This window comes from Ambystoma mexicanum, chromosome 4q (genome assembly GCF_040938575.1).
Source record: "Ambystoma mexicanum isolate Mex_15411 chromosome 4q, UKY_AmexF1_1, whole genome shotgun sequence".
In the NCBI taxonomy this organism is placed as follows: Eukaryota; Metazoa; Chordata; class Amphibia; order Caudata; family Ambystomatidae; genus Ambystoma; species Ambystoma mexicanum.
In genome coordinates, this window is record NC_090928.1 from 235,678,998 (window position 1) to 235,701,565 (window position 22,568).

At 49.4% G+C, this 22,568-nt stretch overlaps 1 protein-coding gene across 1 annotated transcript in view; it reads left to right on the plus strand.

The window, feature by feature from the left end:
• Positions 1-22,568, plus strand: part of LOC138467625 (formin-2-like) — a 629,879-nt gene that overhangs the window by 433,457 nt on the left and 173,854 nt on the right. Inside the window, exon 13 of the mRNA XM_069607785.1 lies at positions 10,697-10,826. Within this exon, the coding sequence (XP_069463886.1) occupies positions 10,697-10,826 (130 nt within the window). The remainder of the gene's footprint in view (positions 1-10,696; positions 10,827-22,568) is intronic.

Genomic DNA, 22,568 nt, shown 5'->3' on the forward strand with positions numbered 1-22,568 from the left:
ACTGTGCTGGCCCCGAATGGTGCCCAAGCCTACTGGGCTAGCATCAACCGTTAGCTCGGTACATTTAGTTGGGTCGAATTAAATAAGCCATGCACTCCACCGATCCAATCCCTTTTTTGATGTGTATGAATATCTCTTCACAGTGGCAATCCCATTGAAACTCCTTGCCCTGTTTGGTGAGCTCCCTCAGAGGCGCACGGATGGTGGCAAAGATATTGGCTGCAATACTGTCCCTGCCCAAAAATGACTGCACCTCACTTATATCTTGTGGTGGCGAGATATCAGTGATGGCCTCCTCCTTTCCTGGTTCGGGGCTCATTCCTCCCAGCGAGAACACATGCTCAAAAATCTTGGGGATTTTTTGTGAAACGTCCACTTCTCAGGATTTAATGGCAACCCTGCTTGGGATAACGCAATACACTTTTCGTGTAGCGCTCGATCATGTTGCTCCCTGTCCTTTCTAAAAACCAAAATGTCGTCACAGTTTTTCACATGACAAATCACTCTCGTGATGCTCTCCTGAAAGATCTCAGCTGCGGATGATATTCCAAAACAGAGCCTTTTGTAGCAAAATAATCCTTCATAAGTTGCAAATGCTGGTATGACTTGTGACTGTTCATCAAGTTTGATCTGGTGATATCCTTTGTATAGGTCCAATTTGGTGAATATTGGGGCTCCGTTCAGCAAGATAATCATATCTTCCAGATGCATGCCTTTCACGTTCAATGGCTTTGTTTGCTTACCTCATATCTACGCATAGACACATTTTGACGAATGATCCTTGTTTGGGCACTGCCACCACGTGCGAAATCCACAGAGTGGGACCGCAGGCTGGTTCTATTATGTCCTACTTTAGCAGCACCTTGATTTCCTTCTCCACTTGTGGTTGCAGGTGAATCGGTATCCTTGTGGGATGTTGGGCAACTGGGATGACTTACTCATAAATTTGAAGAGATACTGGTTCCCCACTCAAACATCCGATTCCCCTGAATAGCTCTGGAAATCGCTGTCTGACTGGCACCTCATGTCTCAAGGTATAAGTTACTATGGCAAATTCCCATCTCTAAGGCCGTCGGCCTCCCCAGGAGATTGCTTCCCGGTACTTCACCTTGAAGAACATAGTTTTACTCCATTGTGAACTTTCCATGATTTTGAACAGGTCCTTTTGCAGCTCACTGAAATACCTTTAGCACGGACGGTGTCAACGTGGGCGGATGCGCTATCTTGCAGAACTCGGATATGCACATGTTATTTAGAGTGGTGCCAGTGACGAATTTGGCTGGATGTTGCACCACCTTAATGTTGATGTCACTACTTCAGTCATCATATATGCATTCTCTCGTTGGCTTCTTTCTTGAGACGGTGTGGGCGACGGAAAGCAGCCCATGCCTTGTCGGACATGACTCACCAGGTTTCTTATTGCATCCACATCTCTTCTGGGCCCTGACATGCGCATATTAGGTTTGGGTTTACTGCCTGGGCTGCTACTTCCTTGCATGCGAGTTGGTGGCGCGTTGCACACACTGGCCATGTGATTTTCTCTTCCACAATTTCTACACTTGTGTCCAAATGCAGGGCACCTTACTCCTTCTTCATACGGAATGGTAGGCCACATCTGTAATATCTTCCCATTATCTTCCCATATCTTCCCATTGTTCTGTACCTTCGTGCAGGCAGATTGACGATTACCATGCTTCTTCCACCTTGTCTAACCTGGTATGCTTGGTCTCTCACTGACCCCTTTCCTGTTTCTATTTGCGTTGCTTGGGAATCTGCTCTCACTTCTGTTTGCGCCATTTGTAGAATGGTATTGAGGGGAAGAGGTTCACAGAGCAATTTCTTTCATAAGGTGGATGAGAGGCATCCTCCTATGATTCGTAATCTGATGATGGGCCACTACTTTGCGCAGCCAGGTTGCAAAAGCGCCCATCGACTCACCGACTAGTAAACCGAGCCATACTAGGCCACCATTGCCACCCCATACACCCAATTCCGATGCCTGCCCAATTCATAATAACAAGCCTAAGCTACCTAATACATCTACTACTAAATCCCTCCAAGTTACAGATGTCACTAAGACCCCACCCATCGCAGGAGCACTCCTCAATGTGAGATCGCTCGTCGCCCATGCCCTTGACATAGCCGACCTAATCACAGAAGGTAAAGTTGATTTTCTTGCGATTACTGAGACTTGGCTACATAATGCCGCAGGACCGTCGCTTATGCTAGCCATCCCTGATGGTTACACGATAGTCCGACAAGATCGAGAAGGTGCAAGAGGTGGTGGTATCGCCATAATTTCCAAAACGAGCCTCTCCCTCAGACTAGTCCCTACCCAATTGTTTCAATCCTGTGAAACCTTATCTGCCAAATTCCAGATAAATAATAACCAATCACTCACTGTTCACCTATTATATAGACCTCCAGGCCCTTTAGGCACCTTTGAAGAGGATCTCCATAACCTACTTACCAACAACCTCAAACCCTGCTCTCAACTAATCTTTCTTGGGGACTTTAACCTAGGTTTCCATGACACTACGGATACTAATGCCTCAGTGGTAGCTAACATGATTCACGCACTAGGCCTAACTCAAAAAGTTGACAAGCCCACGCACCTGAAGGGGAGATCGCTAGATTGGATAGCAGACTGCAACTGCTCAGCCACTATTTCTTCCATAATGCCCTTACCATCTACAGACCACTCATTGGTGTCCTTTAACTTAGCCACCTCCAGACCCAACCCTATGGCCCCCCTGCTAGCTCCACCATGCTTAACCAGAAATAAAAAATGCATTACTGCAGAGAAAGTTATCCCAGCTATATTACCCACCCTCAACGCATTATCAGAAAATCTAAATCCTAGTACCTTAGTGCAAGAATTCAATAACATTATGCTCTCTACTCTAGATAAACTGGCACCTCTCAAACTGAGATCAAGCAAACCTAAAGCTCATCTAAACAAAAAAATGGTTTACACCACAGCTAAGAGACCTACGTATCCTGAAAAGAAAAAGTGAAACCATTTGGAGGCTCTGCCCCTCAGTTGATAACAAATCTAAATTAACCTCTCTCTCCGCTATACAAAAAAGAAGTCTGACAGGCAAAACGCAACTCGTATGACGATCGTATAGCCAAATCTAATTCCCATATCTCCTCCGCCAGACGCCATCACAAATGGCTGACCACTGACAACAAAATAAAACTCAAGATGCTATCTCTTACCCATAAAGCCCTTAATAACTCCGCCCCCAGATACCTGATTGACAAATTCCAAAGGAGAACATCTCTCAGACCGACCAGAGCTGTCAATTCTAACTGTTTGATAATACCTGACTTCAGACTCACCACGATCGGAGGAAATGGCTTCCCTGTAAAGGCTGCAAAATCTTGGAATTCACTGCCACAAGATTTGAGAGTGGACTTGCCCTACCTTCGCTTCAAAAAAAATGTCATTCCACTCCTAACTTCTACTGACCTTAGCTGACCTGTGTCACCTACCTCCCACTGTATTCATTTGCCTCAAACTCTACTGTACATTTCTGTAATTCTGATTGACCATACCTTGAACATTGTATATTTTGTAATTATCCGTGATCTAGAGACCTTTCTTGTACACTGCACATCATTCTATGTTGTAACCATGTAAGTTTTGCATTTTCTTACTGTTGCGCCCTGCTACCGTTGGGTCTGGCGCGCATAAAAAGTGAATAAAACAAACAAACAAACAAACAAACAAACAAACCATTCATTTGACTTGCTGTGTTGAACATGGATCTCTAATGGTCGACATGTTGCTGTGGGTAAAAATATGTGTTTAATGCTTCTTTAAGTGGCTTTACCAAATCAGGTGGGAAAGGCGGAATGATGTCCTCCACTTTGTCTCCTACCAGATTCAGAAACAGCCTACTAGCAAACTTGTCTGGGGCGCTCTCATCATGTGCAGTCAAGTAGTTCTCAAACCTTATGAGCCATCGTTCCGATATTTGGCCCAGAGCCTGCTGGTCTCCTGTGTGAAATGGGCATGGGCGGCGAAATTCGTCTACGCTGGGCCCTTCTTCATTTCTCATTTCTCTGGGCTTCACGATCATGGGGTGCTTCCTCAGTCATCTTGTCGAGGAATTCAGTTAATGGCTCAGCAGCTCATCAAGCAGAGGAATTGCTGGATATTTTTATCGTGAGGAACAGGGGTGTCAAATGTCATCCTCCTCGCAAGTTTTCCTGTTCTCTAACTTCAAAAGATCATTCCTATCATGTGTTTGTGTAATGCGGGAAATGCTCCCCAATAATGAACAGACAGAGCCAGAGGGAACTCATATTATTTATTTCCCTTTTCATTTTACACTACCGCGTTCTCGCACTTCCCATTTTTCCCTGCTTTGCATGACGGGGCTCTGTCACGATACATTAACTGTGTCCTCTCCGGACACGACAGGGATTTGCAAAGGAGGAAAAACAGAAAAGGATAACAAGACAACTAGAAAAGAAGGGGCTGGAGGCTGTTGTGGCCGTGCGGCCTGGAAGGATTTGAGATACACGCCAAGAAGGGTATCAACGTCCTCTTTATTCAACAGTTAAACAGATACTAAATTGAAGCCCTGAAGCCTCCTCCCTCCTCTCACGACATGGCTCACGTGACTTTGCCCACGTGGGCCTGTCTCTCTCTTAAGGAGACATGATCCCTCTAACAACACCCCCCGGACAAATGTCCTTGCTTCCGTTTCAAAGTTCCTCGACCAGGCGTAGTAGTCTCTTGACAGCACGTTGAGGCTGGCCGCTGGGGCCCAAACTTGGACCTCCTTCTAGACAGTCATCCCTCTCTATCTCTGGTCGAGGCAGGGACCAAGGGGGAGTCCACAGGTCATCTCTGACGTCATAAGACTCTGGGTCTGGGTCAGGAGGTGGAGGTCTTTCAGTTTCTTCATTGACTACATGTTTGAATAACAAACTGTTCCGTGTTATTTCTTTCGCAGAGTTCACAGCGGTCACCATGGTTCCTTTGACTGCAATGATCCCCTGTAGGGATTTCGGTGCAAACCGGGAATCGGTTTTCTTGACCATGGCTTGTTGGACCAGCACTGCACCCCCACATGAAATTCTTTTGGTCGGACCCCTCTCCTTTCATCGGTCTCCACACAAGCCTTTTTCTTGCGCTCAGCTTCTCTTCTTATGACTTCTTGGTCAGCTTCCGGCTGGCTCATCGGGTGTCTTGCGATGCGTGTGCAGATCTGATACTTCATTATGGGATCCGCAGGAGTCTTGTTCGTGGCCTCATGAGGCGTGTTGCAGTAATCTCGTAGCAGGCGACAGAGCGCTTGGTGGGGGTCAGCGCTTTCGTTGCGGGCCCTCTGTAGGGTTTTCTTGATCGAGGACATGAACCTCTCTCCCATCCCATTGGCTTTTGGCCAGCGGGGTATGATTTTCTGGTGGTTAAACCCCATGTGTTTCGCAAAGGCCACAAATTCATGACCGCTGAATGGCAGACCGTTGTCCAACTTGATGGTGTCCGGTATTCCCCACTCGCTCACGACCTCATCGAAGATAGCTGCCACTTGGACAAACGCTGTGGATGTAGACACCTTTTTACAATTGGAAACCTCGAGTGTTCAGCTATGAACAGCAGTAAATATTCCCCTGATTCGAGGGGACCATAAAAGTCCACAGCAACTTTCTCCCAGGGGTGCTACGGGATCTGTGTTGTTGTAGTGGGATTGGAGCCTCAGCTTTGGCCGTATATTGGCACGCTATGCAGTTTCTCAGCAACCGATCCACCATAGTATCCAAGAATGGGAACCACACGTGACATCTGAGCTGTCTCTTGGTGTTGTCCGCTCCACAGTGTCCTTCATGGGCTGTCTTGATGACTTTCGACCGAATGGTTGCTGGGATAACAAGCCTGCACCCTCTCAGGATTGTTTTATCCTTCCCGGGCAATTCTGTGTGCACTTTTGCTAGTCTCTTCAATTCATCTCTGCACGCTCCTGTATGTGTCAATACTGCACGCTGATAGTCTTTCCATCTGTTGTTCTCGGTGAGACTAATCACCAAGGCCGTGGAGGGGTCTGCAGCTGAGGCTGAGGCAACGGCCTCTAGTGAGATAGCTTGGGGAAGTGCATTCGAGGTCACGTAGCTGATATATTCAGCGTCTCCATGTCTCTGCACCGGTTTGCCTGTAGGATGCCTGGACAAATAGTCAGCCGGGTTGTTCTCACCGCCAAGTCGATGAAAGGTTTCAAAGTCGTATTCCTGGAGTCCGATTCCCCATCGTTCGATCCTGGGGGTCCTTTTTGTCCTGGGGTTCCAAAAGAGCCACAGAAGGGCTTGGTGATCGGTGATGAGGGTGAACTTCTTGCCTATCACGAAGTTGTGGAAGTGTTCATACGCCCATATGGCCGCCAAACTCTCTTTTCGGCCTGCAAATACGCTGACTCAGGTGGTGCTAGTGCCCTACTGGCATATACCACGATGTGTCTCGGGTGGGTATCTATCCCGTTTGTCTGTGCCAGTATCACTCCTAGTACCACTGGACTTGCATCTACTATAATCTCTGTGTGCAAATCTTGGTCGAAGTAGGCAAGCCTCCTGGCTTCGGCCAGCGCCTGTTTGATGGTATTGAATGCCACTTGGCACTCCGCTGACCATGTGAACAGAACTTCCTTCTGTAGTAACAGCCGCAGTGGCTCCGTGATGGTGGCATAGTGTGGGATGTAAATGGCACAATATACTGCCATACCTAGAAAGGATCTCACGTCCGCTACTTGACTTGGCTCTTGAAGGTTGAAGATGGTAGAGACCTTGTCGGGGTCGGGTGTCATGCCTTTGGCAGAGAAGATATGCTCAAAGAATTTCAGTTTGGTTTTGCTGAAACGGCATTTGTCAACATTGAGGGTAAGACCCTCTCCTTAAACGGCATTGCAGGTTGCTCACAGGGCCTCGTCATGCTCTTCTCGTGACTTTCTGAACACAAGAATATCATCACTGTAGTTCAGTGCTCTGCTTCCCGTCCAAATGACTTGCCAGATGGCTTCTTGGAAAATCTCGGCCGCTGACGAGATTCCGAAATGTAGGCGTTTATAGCGGAAGAGGCCATCTTGGGTGGCAAAGGTGCTAATGCCCCTTGATTCAGGATGCAACTCCATCTGATGGTACCCCTGGTTGAGGTCAAGCTTGGAGAAGAGGACAGCTTTGTTAAGTTGGACTATCATGTCCTCTATCCGTGGACCAGGGTGGCACTCTCTCTGGATGGCATTGTTGGTCATTCTCATGTCCACACAGAGTCTTAGTCGGCCTCCTTCCTTTGGCACAATCACTAATGGCGAGACCCATGGGGTCGGACCAGTGGCTGATTCAATGATTCCGTCGTCCAGCAGTTGGTTGAGTTCATTCGACACTGCTGCTTGCAGATGAAATCCAACTCTGCTCGGATGTTGGGGAATGGGTCGGACTGATGGATCAATGTGTAATTTCACAGGGGGACCTTTCATCTTGCCTAGTCCTTTGCATAGGAGCAGGAATTCACTTACAATCGTGTCCTTCGTGATGGCATTCACTGGTGAGGGACTGTTCCATATGTTGTAGACTTCATCTCTTGCTTCACGTGTTGGGGCGGTCGAGCGGATGGTGTCGTCTTCCTGAACCTGAATGTCAATTAGGCTGAAACAGGCCGCAGTCCGGTAGTTTAGGAGGCATCTTCCTCCTGCAGTCTGACTGGAAGTGGCCTTCTCTGCCACAATTCCCACACCTCTGGGTGAGTGCAGGGCATGTCCCTGCGTGGGGAAAAGCCATTCCATATCGGTAGCACTGCTGTTGTATTCTTGGAGTCATCACATAGCCGCTTCCCATGTTTCTGTCCGCTGTTCTTGCGTTGCTCGGTTGGATCGCTGCCACTGTCTCACCCCTGTCTTGCTTGGACGTGGTGTTGCCCGACATCTGGGTTGCTTGTATGTCTACTCTTTCAAGGATCCTGGCCATTTCACTGACCTCTTCAATGGTGAGTGTTAGTGTCGGCGGATGCCTCGGTCCGCCTCATCCAGACACACACGCACGCATACTGAGCAACACTCGGAGACACATCTGGTGCTGTTGAGGTCCCGGCGGCAACTGCCGTTCGGGATGCATTTATTCATAAATGCGCATGCGTGAGCCTGAACGAGGCTCGCGCATGCGTACATGCAACTCCCACTGTAACAGTGAGTGGTTTCTTGAGCAATTGTTTCTTGAGTGTCTGAGATATGCCCCCTTCAATCACCCCCAGGCGGATTGCCTCATCTAACGAGAAGGCGTGAAATTGGCAATGTGCTCCTTTTATTTGTATGCGGGTGATGAATTCATCTACTGTCTCGTCAATTCTCTGGGTACAATAGGGCTCAATCACCAGTCTCTTGTTGAGGGCCATGAGCAGCGATGGGAAATCAGGGTGTTCAGGTGCTGGGTTGGTCTTAATTACTGTCTTGACTTGGTTACCAGCTATGTTGAACATGCTGCGCAGTTTTGGGGAGTTTTCTTCACCTGCGGTAGCAATTAAGTTGTTAAAATCTTCCAACTATTCAACCCGCCGCAGGCCTTTGTCAGCCTGCGGGGTCATGGAGAACAGAGGGGGCATGCGCCAGGCAGTGGCAGAAGATTTCATAGGGGGAGCTTGAGCTGCCTGGGGTAGCACAAATTGAGCTGGAGGAGAACTCATTCTGAATGTGGAATGGTGGGGGCTGAGCATGCCCCTCGTTTGAGGGTGTTGGTTGGGCCACTTTACTGGTGCATCCTGCTAAGGTATTGGTGGGTATACTACCCTCAGGGTGGTTGCTGGGGAGAGTTAAATCGGCCGCGACCATGCGCGTTGAGTTGGAGGCCCGATTGGTGTGGAAAACACGAGGCATAGACTGTGGGCCCTGGTAGGGAGGGCTGGCTGCTGTGCAGGTTAGCATGCAGTCTGAAGGCTCTGGGACAGAGAGCTAGTGTGATGCAGCTCAGTAGAATATTGGCCCTTATGTAGGGCGACCTACTGTGGGGCTGCGTTGTTTCTGACGTCGTGGAGTGGTGGTGGAGGGGAGCCACCCGCCTGTAGCGATGCGTGGTCCGTGGAAGCAGGGCCTCAACCGCTGGCGGGTTGCCGTGTGGTGTCAGGACGGCGCCCTCCTTCGTTCGTGCCATCCAGATAATGTTTGTCAGCAGCAGTAAGAGGAGAAGGAAGACGGGGCCCGGGAGTGGGTGCCCGCCGGCCTGGGTGAAGTATTTTGGCAGCAGTAGGAGGAGGAGGAAGGCGGGGCCCGGGATCGGGTGCAAGCCATCGGGGATACAGCCGTGTGTGCAATCTGGAAGCGGCTGTAGTAGTAAGCTGGAGGCGCAGGACCTTGGCGTGTAGGCAGCAGCCTCGTTGCCAGTTATTGTAGCCGTTCGGCCTGTAAGGATTTAAGATACACGCCAATAAGGGTATCAACGTCCTCTTTATGCAACAGTTAAACAGATACTAAATTCAAGCCCTGAAGCCTCCTCCCACGTCATGTCCTATGTGACTTTGCTGAGGTGGGCCTTTCTCTCTCTTAAAGAGACATGAGCCCTCTAACAGAGGCATTACGTTGGCTGTACGGTGGAGAACCAGTAATATCGGACAGAGGGCTGAAAAAGAGGTGTAAAGAAGATAAGTTGGGGAGGGTGGTGGGTAGGAGCAGAGTTTTAAGAGTCATCAAGGACAGGAAAGGTGGTTCAGTTTGGAGAGGAGAAGAAGGAGTAAGGAACAGAAGGGGTCAGCAAGAGTTTTGAGGAGGATGAGAATGTGCCTAGTTCAAAATGCAAAGGTCTGTGCAGGTAGTTAAAACCTTGGTGCTTGGAGAAACTCAGTTTGAGACCCACATCCACCAAGCTAAACATGCTGATTCCCAGGACCCTCAATGCCTTGAGCAAGAGTCACCAAGGCCTAACGATAAGCGCACGTGCTGACGAACCTGTACACCAGGGGTGCTGGTGACATCTTCACCCATCTATAAGTATATTAATCACCCTCTATAAGTATATAAATAAACAAATAAATATCAAAGAGAACGACATTGTGGCAGGTGCGACCAAAGACCAGATAGTATCTACAATAACCATGAAATAAGTGTTTGAACACTTAAAGACGCAGAAGACTTTGAGGGACTCTTTTGACCGCCGGTAGCCAAAGTGTAAGGGGGAGAGGGAACAACTGACTATGGCCCTCCAGAAAACCGGATTGACTGTTTGTTGACCAGAAAACCAGATTGGCTGTTGAAGTTTACCTTTTGTTTGAACAGTCCCACTGAGTCTGTTAACATTCCTTTCTTGTTTATTAAAGACTCTTGGACTTTGAGACCTGGCTTCGAGTTGTCTCTTGATTCCGCAGTTGTGAAAGTATGCAGATGGTGGGTGTGAGGTGCTGCGGAGGCTGGCACGTAGAATGGGCTTTTTGGACAGATGCATTCCAATTTAGTTTTTCCTCTAACTGCTATTACGACTACAGTGTGAACTGGGGAAATATAAGTCTACATTTTCATGTGTCCCTTGTTCAGTTTGGCCGTAAATATTTCATTTCTCATAAGGATGTCTGAAAGTTCTCAATTAAAAATATCAAATGTGTTTAGCTATCTGACATACGATTTGCTTGTGTCTTATTTATAACAAAAGTCAAAACCTCTATTTAACACAAAACAAAATGGAGTCTGTTAAAAGTAACATCTCACTTTTACAGCCATGGCAGAGTGCTGGAAAGGAACAAAGCCTCTTCCCCCTGCCAGAGCCTCAGGATCTCTTCCATGTTTCACAGATGAAGTTTGAAGATTTTCAAAAAGATCTCCGAAAGTTAAGGAAGGATTTGAAAGGTAGGCACTGCGCAGCTTCCGATGTGCATTAACTCTGCTGCCCATTTATTGTGCTCCTTGAAAGGTTGCTTTTAACTTACCAGCTTTTCTCTGCAACACTGTGGGAGACCTTGCCAGGGTTTCAGTAATGCCTGCCAAATGTCAAGGGAGAGTCCAAAGTATGGAACATTTAAGAACAAAATCACAATGCACTGTTATGTAATCACATGCAATAGCATTCGTAATGACTATCACAAGCTTTCAATGAGGAGAACCAAGCGGTAATTACAGGATTGTATCTAGCCTATAATTAAATACTTGTAGGTTTTACAGCTTTTGTAAATGTACTTGTTGGGTGATAAGTCTTAGGTAGGGGAGGCAATATTCCAAAAAGCATGCCCATGGAAACATGGCAATCTTGGCATACTAATGGTTGGAAAGAGAAAAGCATCTTCATGTTTGAGCTAAAGACCGGTTTTCAGGTTTTGGCTCCCTCTACCCAGTATGAGCCAAAATGACTGCCAATGAGTGTGATGAGGGAAGGATTGCCTTTGCATACTTGCCAACATTCTGTGACCAAAAAGATGTAGGATTTTTCAAGTTTCAAAAATAATAATTCCCAGAACAATGACATCACAGGAAAATACAAAACATACATTGTTGGCACCATTGAAGCATTCTAAAATACACAACCCATCAAACATCACAACATGGAAAGATGTTGAAATGGTAAAAATATGTAATTCTGAATGGTAACTTAACACCAAATTCAATAACTTCACAGAAGGTTATCACACAGAGCAGGTAGGCAACGTGTGCCACTGCTCTATTGCAGCAGCCTAAGCGGTACATATTTATTGCAAGTTGAACACTGAATGACATGGCGACTGATGCCCCCCTCAGTCTGATAGGCTGATGCTGTGTGATGGTGTTACACTCTGCCACTTGCCTTCACTGGTGGTTCACCTAAGGGTTGTCCTGGCAAGAGTGCAGGACAGAGTCAAGTGGATTGGTCTGAGCAAAATCAAAGTAATCACCTACCAGTCAACTGTATAGACAGACTAATGTGTTGCATGCTTTGTCCTGGAGCCTGCCTTAGAGTCACATAAATGACTTGCTACTGTAAAAAGCAGTAGGATCGGTCATTGAAATCTGTAGGCGGTAGGAGTGCTTAAAAAGCAGTAGCCTACTGCCTAAATCTGTAGGGTTGGCAAGTATGCCTTTAGGGATGAATGCACATCCACGTGTGTGCTTTGCAGTCTCCCTTTCCCATCACACCCATAGCCTGCTACTGTTTGTTAAAAGTAGTTGCCTGTGATCAAACAACATGCGTTTGTCACTTTTGGATCTATGCTCAAAACCCACCTACAAAAAAGGAAGGCATTGCGGAATGCCGCCCGGTAAAGGCCACCCTGGCAGGGTCACTCTTTGTTTTCCCCCAAGCTCATTTCTGGAGTGGTCTTCCTCCCCCGAGTTCCCCCTCATGCTGCCTGGCCTCCACACCACCTTCCCGTTGCCCTCTCTACCCGTACCCCCGCCTGACCCCCAGACCTATGTTTCTGGACCCTCCTGCATTGCTGCTTAAGGTCTGCCACAGGGCTGCAGTACAACGCATTGTGCGACAGCCTACATTCAGCGCTCTTTTTTTATTGTCTGTTTCAGATATCATTCTCTGTTGGCTCTTACAGCTTGTTTAAGCTTCGAGCAAGAATCAGTGTTTGTTTTTATTGGGTTTTTTTCTGTTGTGCTTATACATTCCACTCCTTTCGCACAACACCTTCTTCTGTAGGTGTCTCATTATTATTATTATTATTATTATTATTATTGTATTTATTGAGTGCGGACCTAGCTTTGAGAAGCAACAGAGCGCTTTATAGGGCTATACAACAATACAGATGCATAACGGAGTGCTTTTCAGAGGTAACAACAGAACAGATATACAGCGGGGGGTAGGATACAGAGGGGCACAGAGGAGATCGACAGCTGTACATGGTGGTGGGGAGGAGAGGGGCAGAAGGCGTCTAGCGAGTCAGGTGCCGTAGGCGGCGATGTGATGGCTTAGGTGTTGGGGAGGAGAACTCCTTGAAGATGTGGGTCTTGAGTTCTTTTCTGAATTGCAGCAGCATGGGGGCGAGTCTGATGCTGACGGTGAAGAGGCTCCATCGGCTTGGGGCATAGGCAGAGAAGGCTTGTTTTCTGGTCCTTTCCTTTTTGCAGCGGTGGATTTCCAGTCTGCACGTGTCCTGGATTCTGGTGGTGCGCAGTCCATCGGAGATGGTGAGTTTCTCAGCGAGGTAGCTGGGTGAGTTGAGGGTGTGTGCCTTAGAGATGATGTAGCAAGACTTAAAGGTGATTTGTGTGTGCAGTGGGAGCCAGTAAAGGTCGATGAGGGGCGGCTGATGTGGTTGTATCTGCGTAGACCCTTGAGGAGGTGTGCAGCCGCATTTAAGACACTTCCCAGGGGCACAAGGGAGGATGATGAGAGGCCTTCGAGGAGATTGATCTCATGAGTTCCTTCATATTGTAACCGCTTTGTTTGTTAAAAATAGTACATATACAGAATGTGTAAGAGCATTTTGTGACTTTCCCTTATTGCCATTTCATTATGAATTATATTTGTGCATATTTTTTGGTTAGCATGCTGTGGCTCGCCTCTTGCAAATGCTGCTCTTTCAGTCACTCAACCCAGCCAATAGCAGACACAAAACAAAAGGCACAATATTTCTGCATAATTTGCTGGGATTACATTGAAAACAATTTAGCAAGTTAAGCACTTGCTCATATGTCTGTGCAACCAGCAATCACGCATTTGAATCCCTGCAGGCCCTACTTAGCACTTCATTCTTCAGAGGCTAATATATTGATAGTTTTTGATTTGAGTAATAAAGTGTGTTACATTTTTGTATCGTGCTTCAGAATCCCTTGGAGGTAAGGTCCTAAACTGCACCTCTGGAGAGAGGCCCTGAAATGTTTGTATTTTGTCCTGACCTGTAAACCTGACTTTTCCCTTAGGAGTTCTCATCCAAAGCCTCATTAGGAACTTAAATCGTGAAGGTGTCCTAAAAAGACCATAGTCTCTCAGGGTTAGGGAGCCCTAAAAGTACCCTGTTCATTGATGAGTCTCCTTGTACTGTAGGCTGGGTGCTGGCAAACTGTAGTTTGTAACTTTATTGGGGTGCAGCATTAGTAGGGTACAGCCATCTGTACCCTCGGGGTGTTTGTTCTGGAAACCGCTGTGTAAAATACAGCGCTTAGTCTAGCAGGCTAACATTCTGTCCTGCCAGGGTTACTGCGGCACAGACCTTTCCATATATGGCCATGGTTTATGGTCTTGAAAGTGCAGGGGCGACAGAGCCAGAACCAGATCTATCCAGATGCCTGAATGGTGTCTATATTCCTCGCTGGAATCCACATTAGAGTGAAGGCTCAGGAAGATTTGATGGAAAGCTTGAATGTGGTAACCATCATTGCTTGGCTGGCTGCTGAATGTTTGAATGAATGCAACCCTGTGATTGGGAGCTGAGTTGATAAACCACTCTCAAAATCCCTGTTTAACCAGAGGGTCCGCACCCATTCCTTCTCTATTAACTATCAATAGAAGTCAAACATGTAGTTTAAAAGCATAACAGCAGTAGAAGAAGCCAACTCAAGATAAATCACGAGGGCTCGTCCAAGACTTCTTTCTGAGTAAAGCGCTTAATGTGTGTTCATCCAACCTTCCATAGACTAGAGAGAGGCCGGAAACAGTGATGTGCTTTTCCTCCTGGACCCCTCCGAGACTTAGGCTTATTCCCTTTACCTTCTCTTGGGAACGCTTCATCGGTTTTACCAGGGGTCGCAGGACGACTCTCCTAACTGTTCCTTCTTCTCTCAGCCAACGCCTGGGCCGATCAACTCCTGTTAATGCTGCTTTTTCTTCCAGCCACCGCCTGGGCCGGTTACATTTACGGCTGGTTTCTCTCCATCACCCTTCACTGTCGATGGTCTCGTCGTAGTTGTCGGACAGCTCGGTCCACCCACGACAGGTCACACCACCACCTTTCCTTCTCCCTGCTTCTGCTGCACTGGCCTCCTGCCGACTCGCAATACGTTTTTCGGTGTTCCGCTGCTTGTCTCTGCAAGTTTGGAGACTAGCCTTGCTGCAGTTTCCTGGAGCCCAAGTCTAGTCTTACGGGCTCCCAGGCGGCCTCCTTGCACGTCTGGTTCTCCTCCCGATTGTGCAATGGCTCTCACAAGCCCAGAACAGCACGCTCTCCAGCCATACAGGTCAGAGATTGATGAAGAACTCAGTCTTTCGTTGCTGTTAAGTTTAAGTAGCATCGTAAGCTATTTTGGGGGGCGTGGCTTGGACGGCCATGTAAGGGGTCGCACTCTGGAGGAGCTCCGCTGATCCTATTTTGATCCTGATGGAGGGGTACGTCCACGGGGGCCGGCCGACGCTGGAAATCGATGTCCAGGCGTGTGAATGCCACCACTACACCCGGTGAAAGTCTGTGATGTCTGGAAGGCCTAGAAACTGAAATAAATGTGATTGACTGGGACGAGCCCCGAGCAGGCGGACAAGACAAAATGGCGGCGACACGCTGCGAACACCGAGGATCGTGAAGTCAGTGTCGCGATCACGAGTGCAGGACCCTTGGGTCCCTTTGCTTGGAGACTAAAACACGTGAGCGCCGCCTAGGATGCACGGTGGCCCAGCGGCTGGAGAGCCGAACGGATGTAGCCGTGACGACGGGACCGTGGGCCCGGTGGTTGGGGTGCTCCGCGCGTGTTGGATGCCCCATGGTGTGGTGGGCCAGACTTTGAGCATTGTGTGGCGTGACTCCCCCTCGGTGTCTGGCGGGACGGGCCCCCGCCCGACTCATACAACAACATGACCACGAGAGGTGTGAAACCCAAGGCCAAACAGCCCACGATGGAGGCTTACGCCAAGTCCCCCTCAGGGGCGGAAGGAGGCAAGAACAAAGAGTCCCCCGTGTCGGCCACGGAGTCACCGGGCACGATACAGGAGGTGCTGGCGGCGATTGCGGACTTAAAAGTGTCATGGGAGACCAAGTTGGGCCTCGCCATGAAAGAGCTACAGGAAGGCTTAAACCTTCAGATCGGTGCCGTCCAAGAGGAGGTGAATCTGCTTAGACTGGATGTGAGGGCGATCTCGGAGCGCACGGGGACCATCGAGAAGGAGACGGCCACGAACACGGCAGACTGCTCTGCTCATAAAAAGGAACTACACGCCCTTGTGCAACGGGTGGGCAACCTGGAGGACAGAGCGGAGCAGGCGGAGGGACGTGCCAGGCGCAACAATATTCGCATCGTGGGCCTACCTGAAGGAACGGAAGGGCCAGACCCCACGGAATTTGTGGAATCCATGTTTTTGCAGGAGATTACCGGCGGGGTACTGACCCAGGGGTTTGCAGTCGAGAGAGCGCATAGGGCCCTAACCAGGAGGCCGCCTCCTGGGGCCCCCCCGCGGCCGGTGATCGCGAAAATTCTGAACTACCGAGATCGCAAAAATATTCTTCAATTCTTTCGAAAAGGGGGAACGATTGACAGAGGATCGGCCAAGATCACGGCCTACCCTGACTACATGCTACAAGTACAGCGGAGTCGGATGCACTTCGGGGCGGTGAAAAGGAGACTTCGTGAAGCTGGCCATCGCTACATGCTACTCTACCCGGCCAAATTGAAAGTTTTCTACAGAAGCAGATCCATGTTCTTTGAAACACCAACTGAAGCGATGGACTGGCTAGACGCGCTGGGCAGTCCTCAAGAATCGGGCATCCAGGCAGAGACTACGGAAGATAAGTAGCTTACGGCTGGGTCGCCTAGGGCAATGGGGCCGAGACATTGGGACTTGAATATAGTCATTTATACGGTGTATTGTGAGTATGATGTGGTGCTGACTGGCTGGCCCATTGGGCGTGCCTACCCGTAGTTACTTGGTTGGGAGCTCCAAGAGGCTTCCTTTGTCCCCAGTAGTAACACATCTAGTTAGTTAGGTCGCTGTTAGATCGGCGACGCCCCGCGGGGTCCTACTCCTTGAATACGGGATAAGACCAGACGCGGGTGGGCCTGAGATCCAGGGATGGAGCTGGGCTTTTGTTGGGATGGGAGGGGTTGTTTGCTGTGGTGTGTAGTTGGGAAACAGGGAGGGGGGATGGGGACCAAGGGTGGAAGAGCCGGCGGAGTGTTAGACCAAGGGGGTATTGTGGGGAGGGCGGGGCTGAATACAGACCAAACCGATGGCATCGGATAGTCTTCGCATAGTTACCTGGAATGTCCGAGGCCTCAATAGTTACCTCAAGCGGAACAAGGTAATGCTATACCTGAGGAGGATGCGGATAGACATAGCCCTGCTACAAGAGACCCACCTCACCAGGGAGAAATTGGAGGTGGTCAAGAGGAAGTGGAAGGGCAAGGTAGTGGGTGCCACGTACTCGGCGTATGCTAGAGGGGTCATCACCTGGGTGGCGCCGCACGTGCCGTTCCAGGTGCTAGACTCGATAGTGGACCCGGAGGGTAGAATGGTGGCGATAACAGGACTCCTGGAGAACAGGGAAGTACACATCCTCAACCTGTATGCCCCCAATCATGATACTGCAGCCTACTTTAGATCCCTCTATGGCAAACTTGGCCCCTTGGTAGGGGGTGCGATGGTGTGGGGTGGGGACTTCAATTGCGTCTTAGATCCCAAAATCGACCGGTCCGCTGATACCAAAGGGAAAATGACGCCGGCGGCCAAGGCGCTCGGGACATTATTAGGAGACCTGGGACTGGTAGATGTGTGGAGGAAACTCCACCCCACAGAGAGGCAGTATTCGCACTATGCAGCGCCATACGATTCATATACGAGATTGGATTATGTGTTTGGAACCGCCGAGATAGCGGGCGAAATAGTGGGGGCGGAATACAAGGCTCGAGTATTGTCGGACCATTCGCCCCTGGTGGTAGAGTGGCGACACCAACCCCCTAGGCCTCGGGTCCCCACATGGAGGCTCCGGTCGGAGGCAATGCAGGATGAGGGATTCCGGGAAGACCTGAGGGTTGCCATCGGGGAATATTTTGAGATAAACACAGGTAGCGTGCGTTCTGCGGGAACTCTGTGGGAGGCCTTTAAGGTAGTGGTGCGCGGAGTGGCCATCTCTAAATCCAAGGGACTTCAAGGGGGTATCGGGAGGGCGCTCCAGGTACACCCAAAGGGAACTGGAGAGCCTGGTTCGTCTCGAAAACGCCACTCAGGTAGACAAGACTAGGATGAGGGACCTTCAGGTGGCGTTCAGCGCTCTTTGGGATCGACTATGTAGATTGAACCATAGGAAATATACGGAGCGGCTGCACGCGGGGGGCGACAAGCCAGGCAGACTGCTAGCCTGGCTATACAAAAGAGAGTCCCCCCGAGTGGTTATTCATGTGATCTGTGGTGAGGACGGTTGTCTTCGCAACACTCAGGATGGGGTGAACGAGGAATTCCTCAGGTTCTACAAACGTTTGTATGAGGACACTGGGGAGGACAGGAGCCAGGACATCCTGAACACACTGGAAGACATTGGTCTGCCCACCCTAGACGACCTGGAGCGGGAGGAACTGGACGCCCCTATCACTTCAGATGAGCTGGAGGTGGTGATCCGGGGCCTCCCCACATGTAAGGCACCTGGAGCGGATGGACTGCCTGGTGAGTTTTACAAGGTGTACGTGCAGGAGCTGCTCCAGCCACTGCTGGCCTTGTTTAACGAGGCATACGAACAGGGAGAACTCCCGTTGTCCCTCCGTGAGGCCATGATTGTCCCATTACTGAAACCAGTCAAGCCGGCTGTTGAGTGTGGATCTTATAGACCTCTGTCCATGCTAAACCAGGACAGCAAAATACTCACGGCGGTGCTGGCCAACAGATTGAAGAAGGTGATTGGCAAGCTGATCCACCCGGATCAAAAGGGATATGTCCCAGGCAGGAATATCAGTGATAACCATAGGAGGCTGCACCATGTTATCGACCATACTAAGGATGACACGGGCGAGATGGCGGTAGTGTCGCTAGATGCGGTCAAGGCCTTTGATTCAGTGAGATGGCCTTGGCTGAAAGCGGCCCTGCAGGGATACGGCGTGGGCCCTGGGTATATCAGATGGGTCCAGTTGTTATATAGCAGCCCGGTGGCGAGGGTCAAGACTGGGGCCACAATCTCGGATGCCTGGCAACTTAGCAGGGGGACCAGGCAGGGATGCCCTTGGTCACCCATGTTATATATACTCGCGCTGGAGCCGCTGGCGATATGCCTGCGGCAGCAATACGGAGAGGTGGGCATTAACACCGCCAGCGGCAGCCACTTAATATCTCTCTATGCGGACGACATGCTGCTTTACTTACGCTACCCGGAGGAGAACCTGCAGTACGTACTGGAAGTACTGGATCATTACGCTGTCCTCTCGGGCATATCAGTGAACCCCAGGAAGTCTAGCCTGTTCCCTCTGGGCGGGTACAGGTACGTCCCACTGGAGAGGCTGCCTGTGTTGCCAATACCATGGCGGACCGACACGTTTAGGTACCTGGGGGTAAATATTTACCACCGGACTGAGGCGGTACACAAGCATAACACAGAGAGAGCCATAGAGGGGGCCAGGAACAGCATGACATTCTGGTCCAGATTGCTCTGTCCATGATGGGGAGGGCGGCTTTGCTGAAAATGATGGTCCTTCCCAGACTCCTGCATTTCTTCGTGAACGTCCCGTATTTGATCCCTAAGAGCCTATTTGTACGACTTCATAGTATGTGTAGGGGCTTCGTGTGGGGTAACTCCAGGAATAGGGTGGCCCTGTGGAAGCTCCAGAACCCGTACGAGAAGGGGGGTATAGGCTTGCCCAACTTCGAACTATATTATCTGGCAGGGCAGCTGTTGTATGTGGCCAGGTGGTTGTCTGATGAAGATTCGGCGGAATCTAGGTTGCTGCGGGAGGATGCGGCCCCATACTTCCTGAGAGAGGTGGTGTGGCTACAAAGGAATAAAATGACGGGAAGAGGGCGGCTATTGAGGTTGGGATGGGAGGTCTGGCACAGAACATGGAAATTGATGGGGGAGTCAGAACCGCTATCTTGGCAGGTCCCGCTGGTGGCCCTGTGCGAAAACAACCCCCAACTGTTTCAGTCTGTCCGTAGGCACTGGGAGCCGGTGGGCCTGGCCACGCTCGGGGACATATGGCGGGAGGGGGAGCCTTTGGACTTCCAAAAGTTGCAGGATGAGACGGGGGTGCACAGAGGCCAGTACATCACCTATGCCAGGCTAGTGAAACGAGTAAGACAGAGATGGCCGGAGACGGCACTGGCAGATGATCCTGATGTCACCCTTGAAACTATGTATGATGTCTCAGAGGGCGGGCATGAAATATCACAGATATACGAACTCCTCAGAACGAAGGCTGGGAAAGAGCTGCCCCAATTGAGGCATGAATGGGAGGAGGAGATGGGTGGACTTATGACAGAGGGTCAGTGGAAGAGGGTCCTGGGGTATCATAAAAAGGTGTCCCGAAATGCACAGCTCCAACAACTCCAGTTCTACATTACTCACAGGGCCTACCTGACTCCCCAGAAGATAGCACGGTTCGGAGGCTCGATCACTCAAAAATGCCCCAGGTGTGGGGAGGTGGACGCTGGGTTGCTACACATGTTTTGGGCCTGCCCGGAAGTGTATAGATTTTGGGAGGAGGTTAAGATGAAGCTCGCAGGTGGGGGAATGGTGTTGGACGTAGGATCTGCCTGGTCGTGTATGCTTGGGATCTTCCCCAGGCCCAGACACTTTAGGCACCTGAGCAAGCTGAGGGACCTGTCATATGTTCTGGCCAAACGCAGGATTGCCATGAACTGGAAATCGGCTAGCAGGCCGAGAGTGGAACTATGGTGGGCGGACCTTATGAGGTGGGCGGAGGCTGAATCCGTGGTATGGTTTGAAGCGGTCACTAGAGGGGGCGAGGAGGAGATAGGGCCCTTGCTGGCCTGGCGACAATTGGTGGCCTCTGTGACCCACCCACAACAGGGCTTGGACGAATCTGAGAATTCGGAAGAGGAACCTACGGACAATGTTCCACCGGACAGTGCCCCGACTGAGGATACAAGGGAGCCGGCTCTGGCTTGATGGGGGTTGGGGGGAGTTCTTTTTTTCATATTTTCTTTGGTGTTTCTGTAAATAATTAACAGTTGTATTGTGTTGTGTGTTGTTTGTTTTTCTGAAATATAAAATCAATAAAATATTTAAAATATTTTTTTAAAAAAGTAGCATCGTAACTTCAGTCAAATGAACTACAGCTGGTCGAATGTTTTTTTAATTTAGGGGTAGTGGTTTTGAATTCTGGTTCGCTTCCATCTTTGTTCCGCCAGTGGGTTTGAATGTATTACTATAGCACATTGTTTCAGACATAATCCTAAATGCAGGCATTTCATATACTAGTGTCAGCTCACAGGGTTGGGAGTTAGAGACCATATCTCTGACCTGCGTCCTTATGCCCAGGAGGGGAGTTCCTCCTCATGAGGTCTTGCCGCATATAACCGCCCCTAGTGGGACTATTGGTTAGCGGCTGCACCTCCGTAGTCTCATGGAAAAGGGCTCCCTGTGGAGAGAAGTAACGCTATCTGAAGGATCATCACACATCCTAATGGCCTTCTCAGTACTCTCTATCCACTGGATGCATTTAAGTTTGGATCTCTTTAGTTGACCCATCAGTATGCCTACATTGGTCAAGAAGTTGTGAACAAATCATTGGTAATAGCCCACTAAGCCAAGAAACGCGTGCAACTCCTTCCTTGTCTTGTGAGTCGGCATGTTCTGGATGGTTTTGATTGTGGTTGAACTGTCCCTTTCCCAACCTGGAAGTCTAGGTACTTGGCTGATGGCAGGGTAAAGTGACATTTAGCTAAATTAGCCTTAAGCCATGTCTTTATAAATCTTTGGGTGTCCGTATATAGATATCTAATGTGGTCGGACCACTTCAGACTACATAGCACAATGTCATCTAGATTGGCTCCAACAAAAGCTTGGTAAGACTGAAATATTAGAAGGTAGAAAGGGCCCGAAATTGGTCAAATAGTAGAATGGTGAATTGGAAGAGGCCGATTGCTGTAACATAGGCTGTTTTCTCTTAATCGCCTAGGACCAAGGAGATCTATTTGTATCCTTTAGTTAAGTGAACGGAGGAAAGCACAGGGGCAACGTGCTGGTCTTGGAAGCAAGACTACGAAGAGCAACAGAGGTTTGAATCCCAGATCTGCACTTAGAAACCAAACTCAGCTATTAAGCGCATTATAAAAAACAATTAAATTAAAAATAAAATAAGTCATGGGTATACTTTGCCATCTGATCCTCTCAATCATTTTGTCAATTCTTGGCAAGGAGTATGGGGTTCATTAGGAGTAATCCGGTCTGGGAAAAATGGCAGTAAAATGGCCAGTACTACCGGCTCTGGCATTTTTCCCGGACCAGCTTACTATGAGTCTGCCGGTAGGGGCAGTGAACTATGGGCAGACCCGAATTTCCGGGAGTTCAGACACCTACTGGCAGAGAAATCACAGAAAAACCAGCACCGTTCAAAACGGTGCCGTTACTTCAATAATTCCCGTCCCATGGAGTCCTGTGGTACTCCATGGAATGGGAACTTACTGCCATTGCTGGCACCCGCAATATCCCGGTAACACCACGATATTGGGTGCCAGCAATGGTACGGCGAGTTACTCGTAATGAGGCCCAATGTGTCCAAAATATAGATTTTGTTTACCTTTCTGAA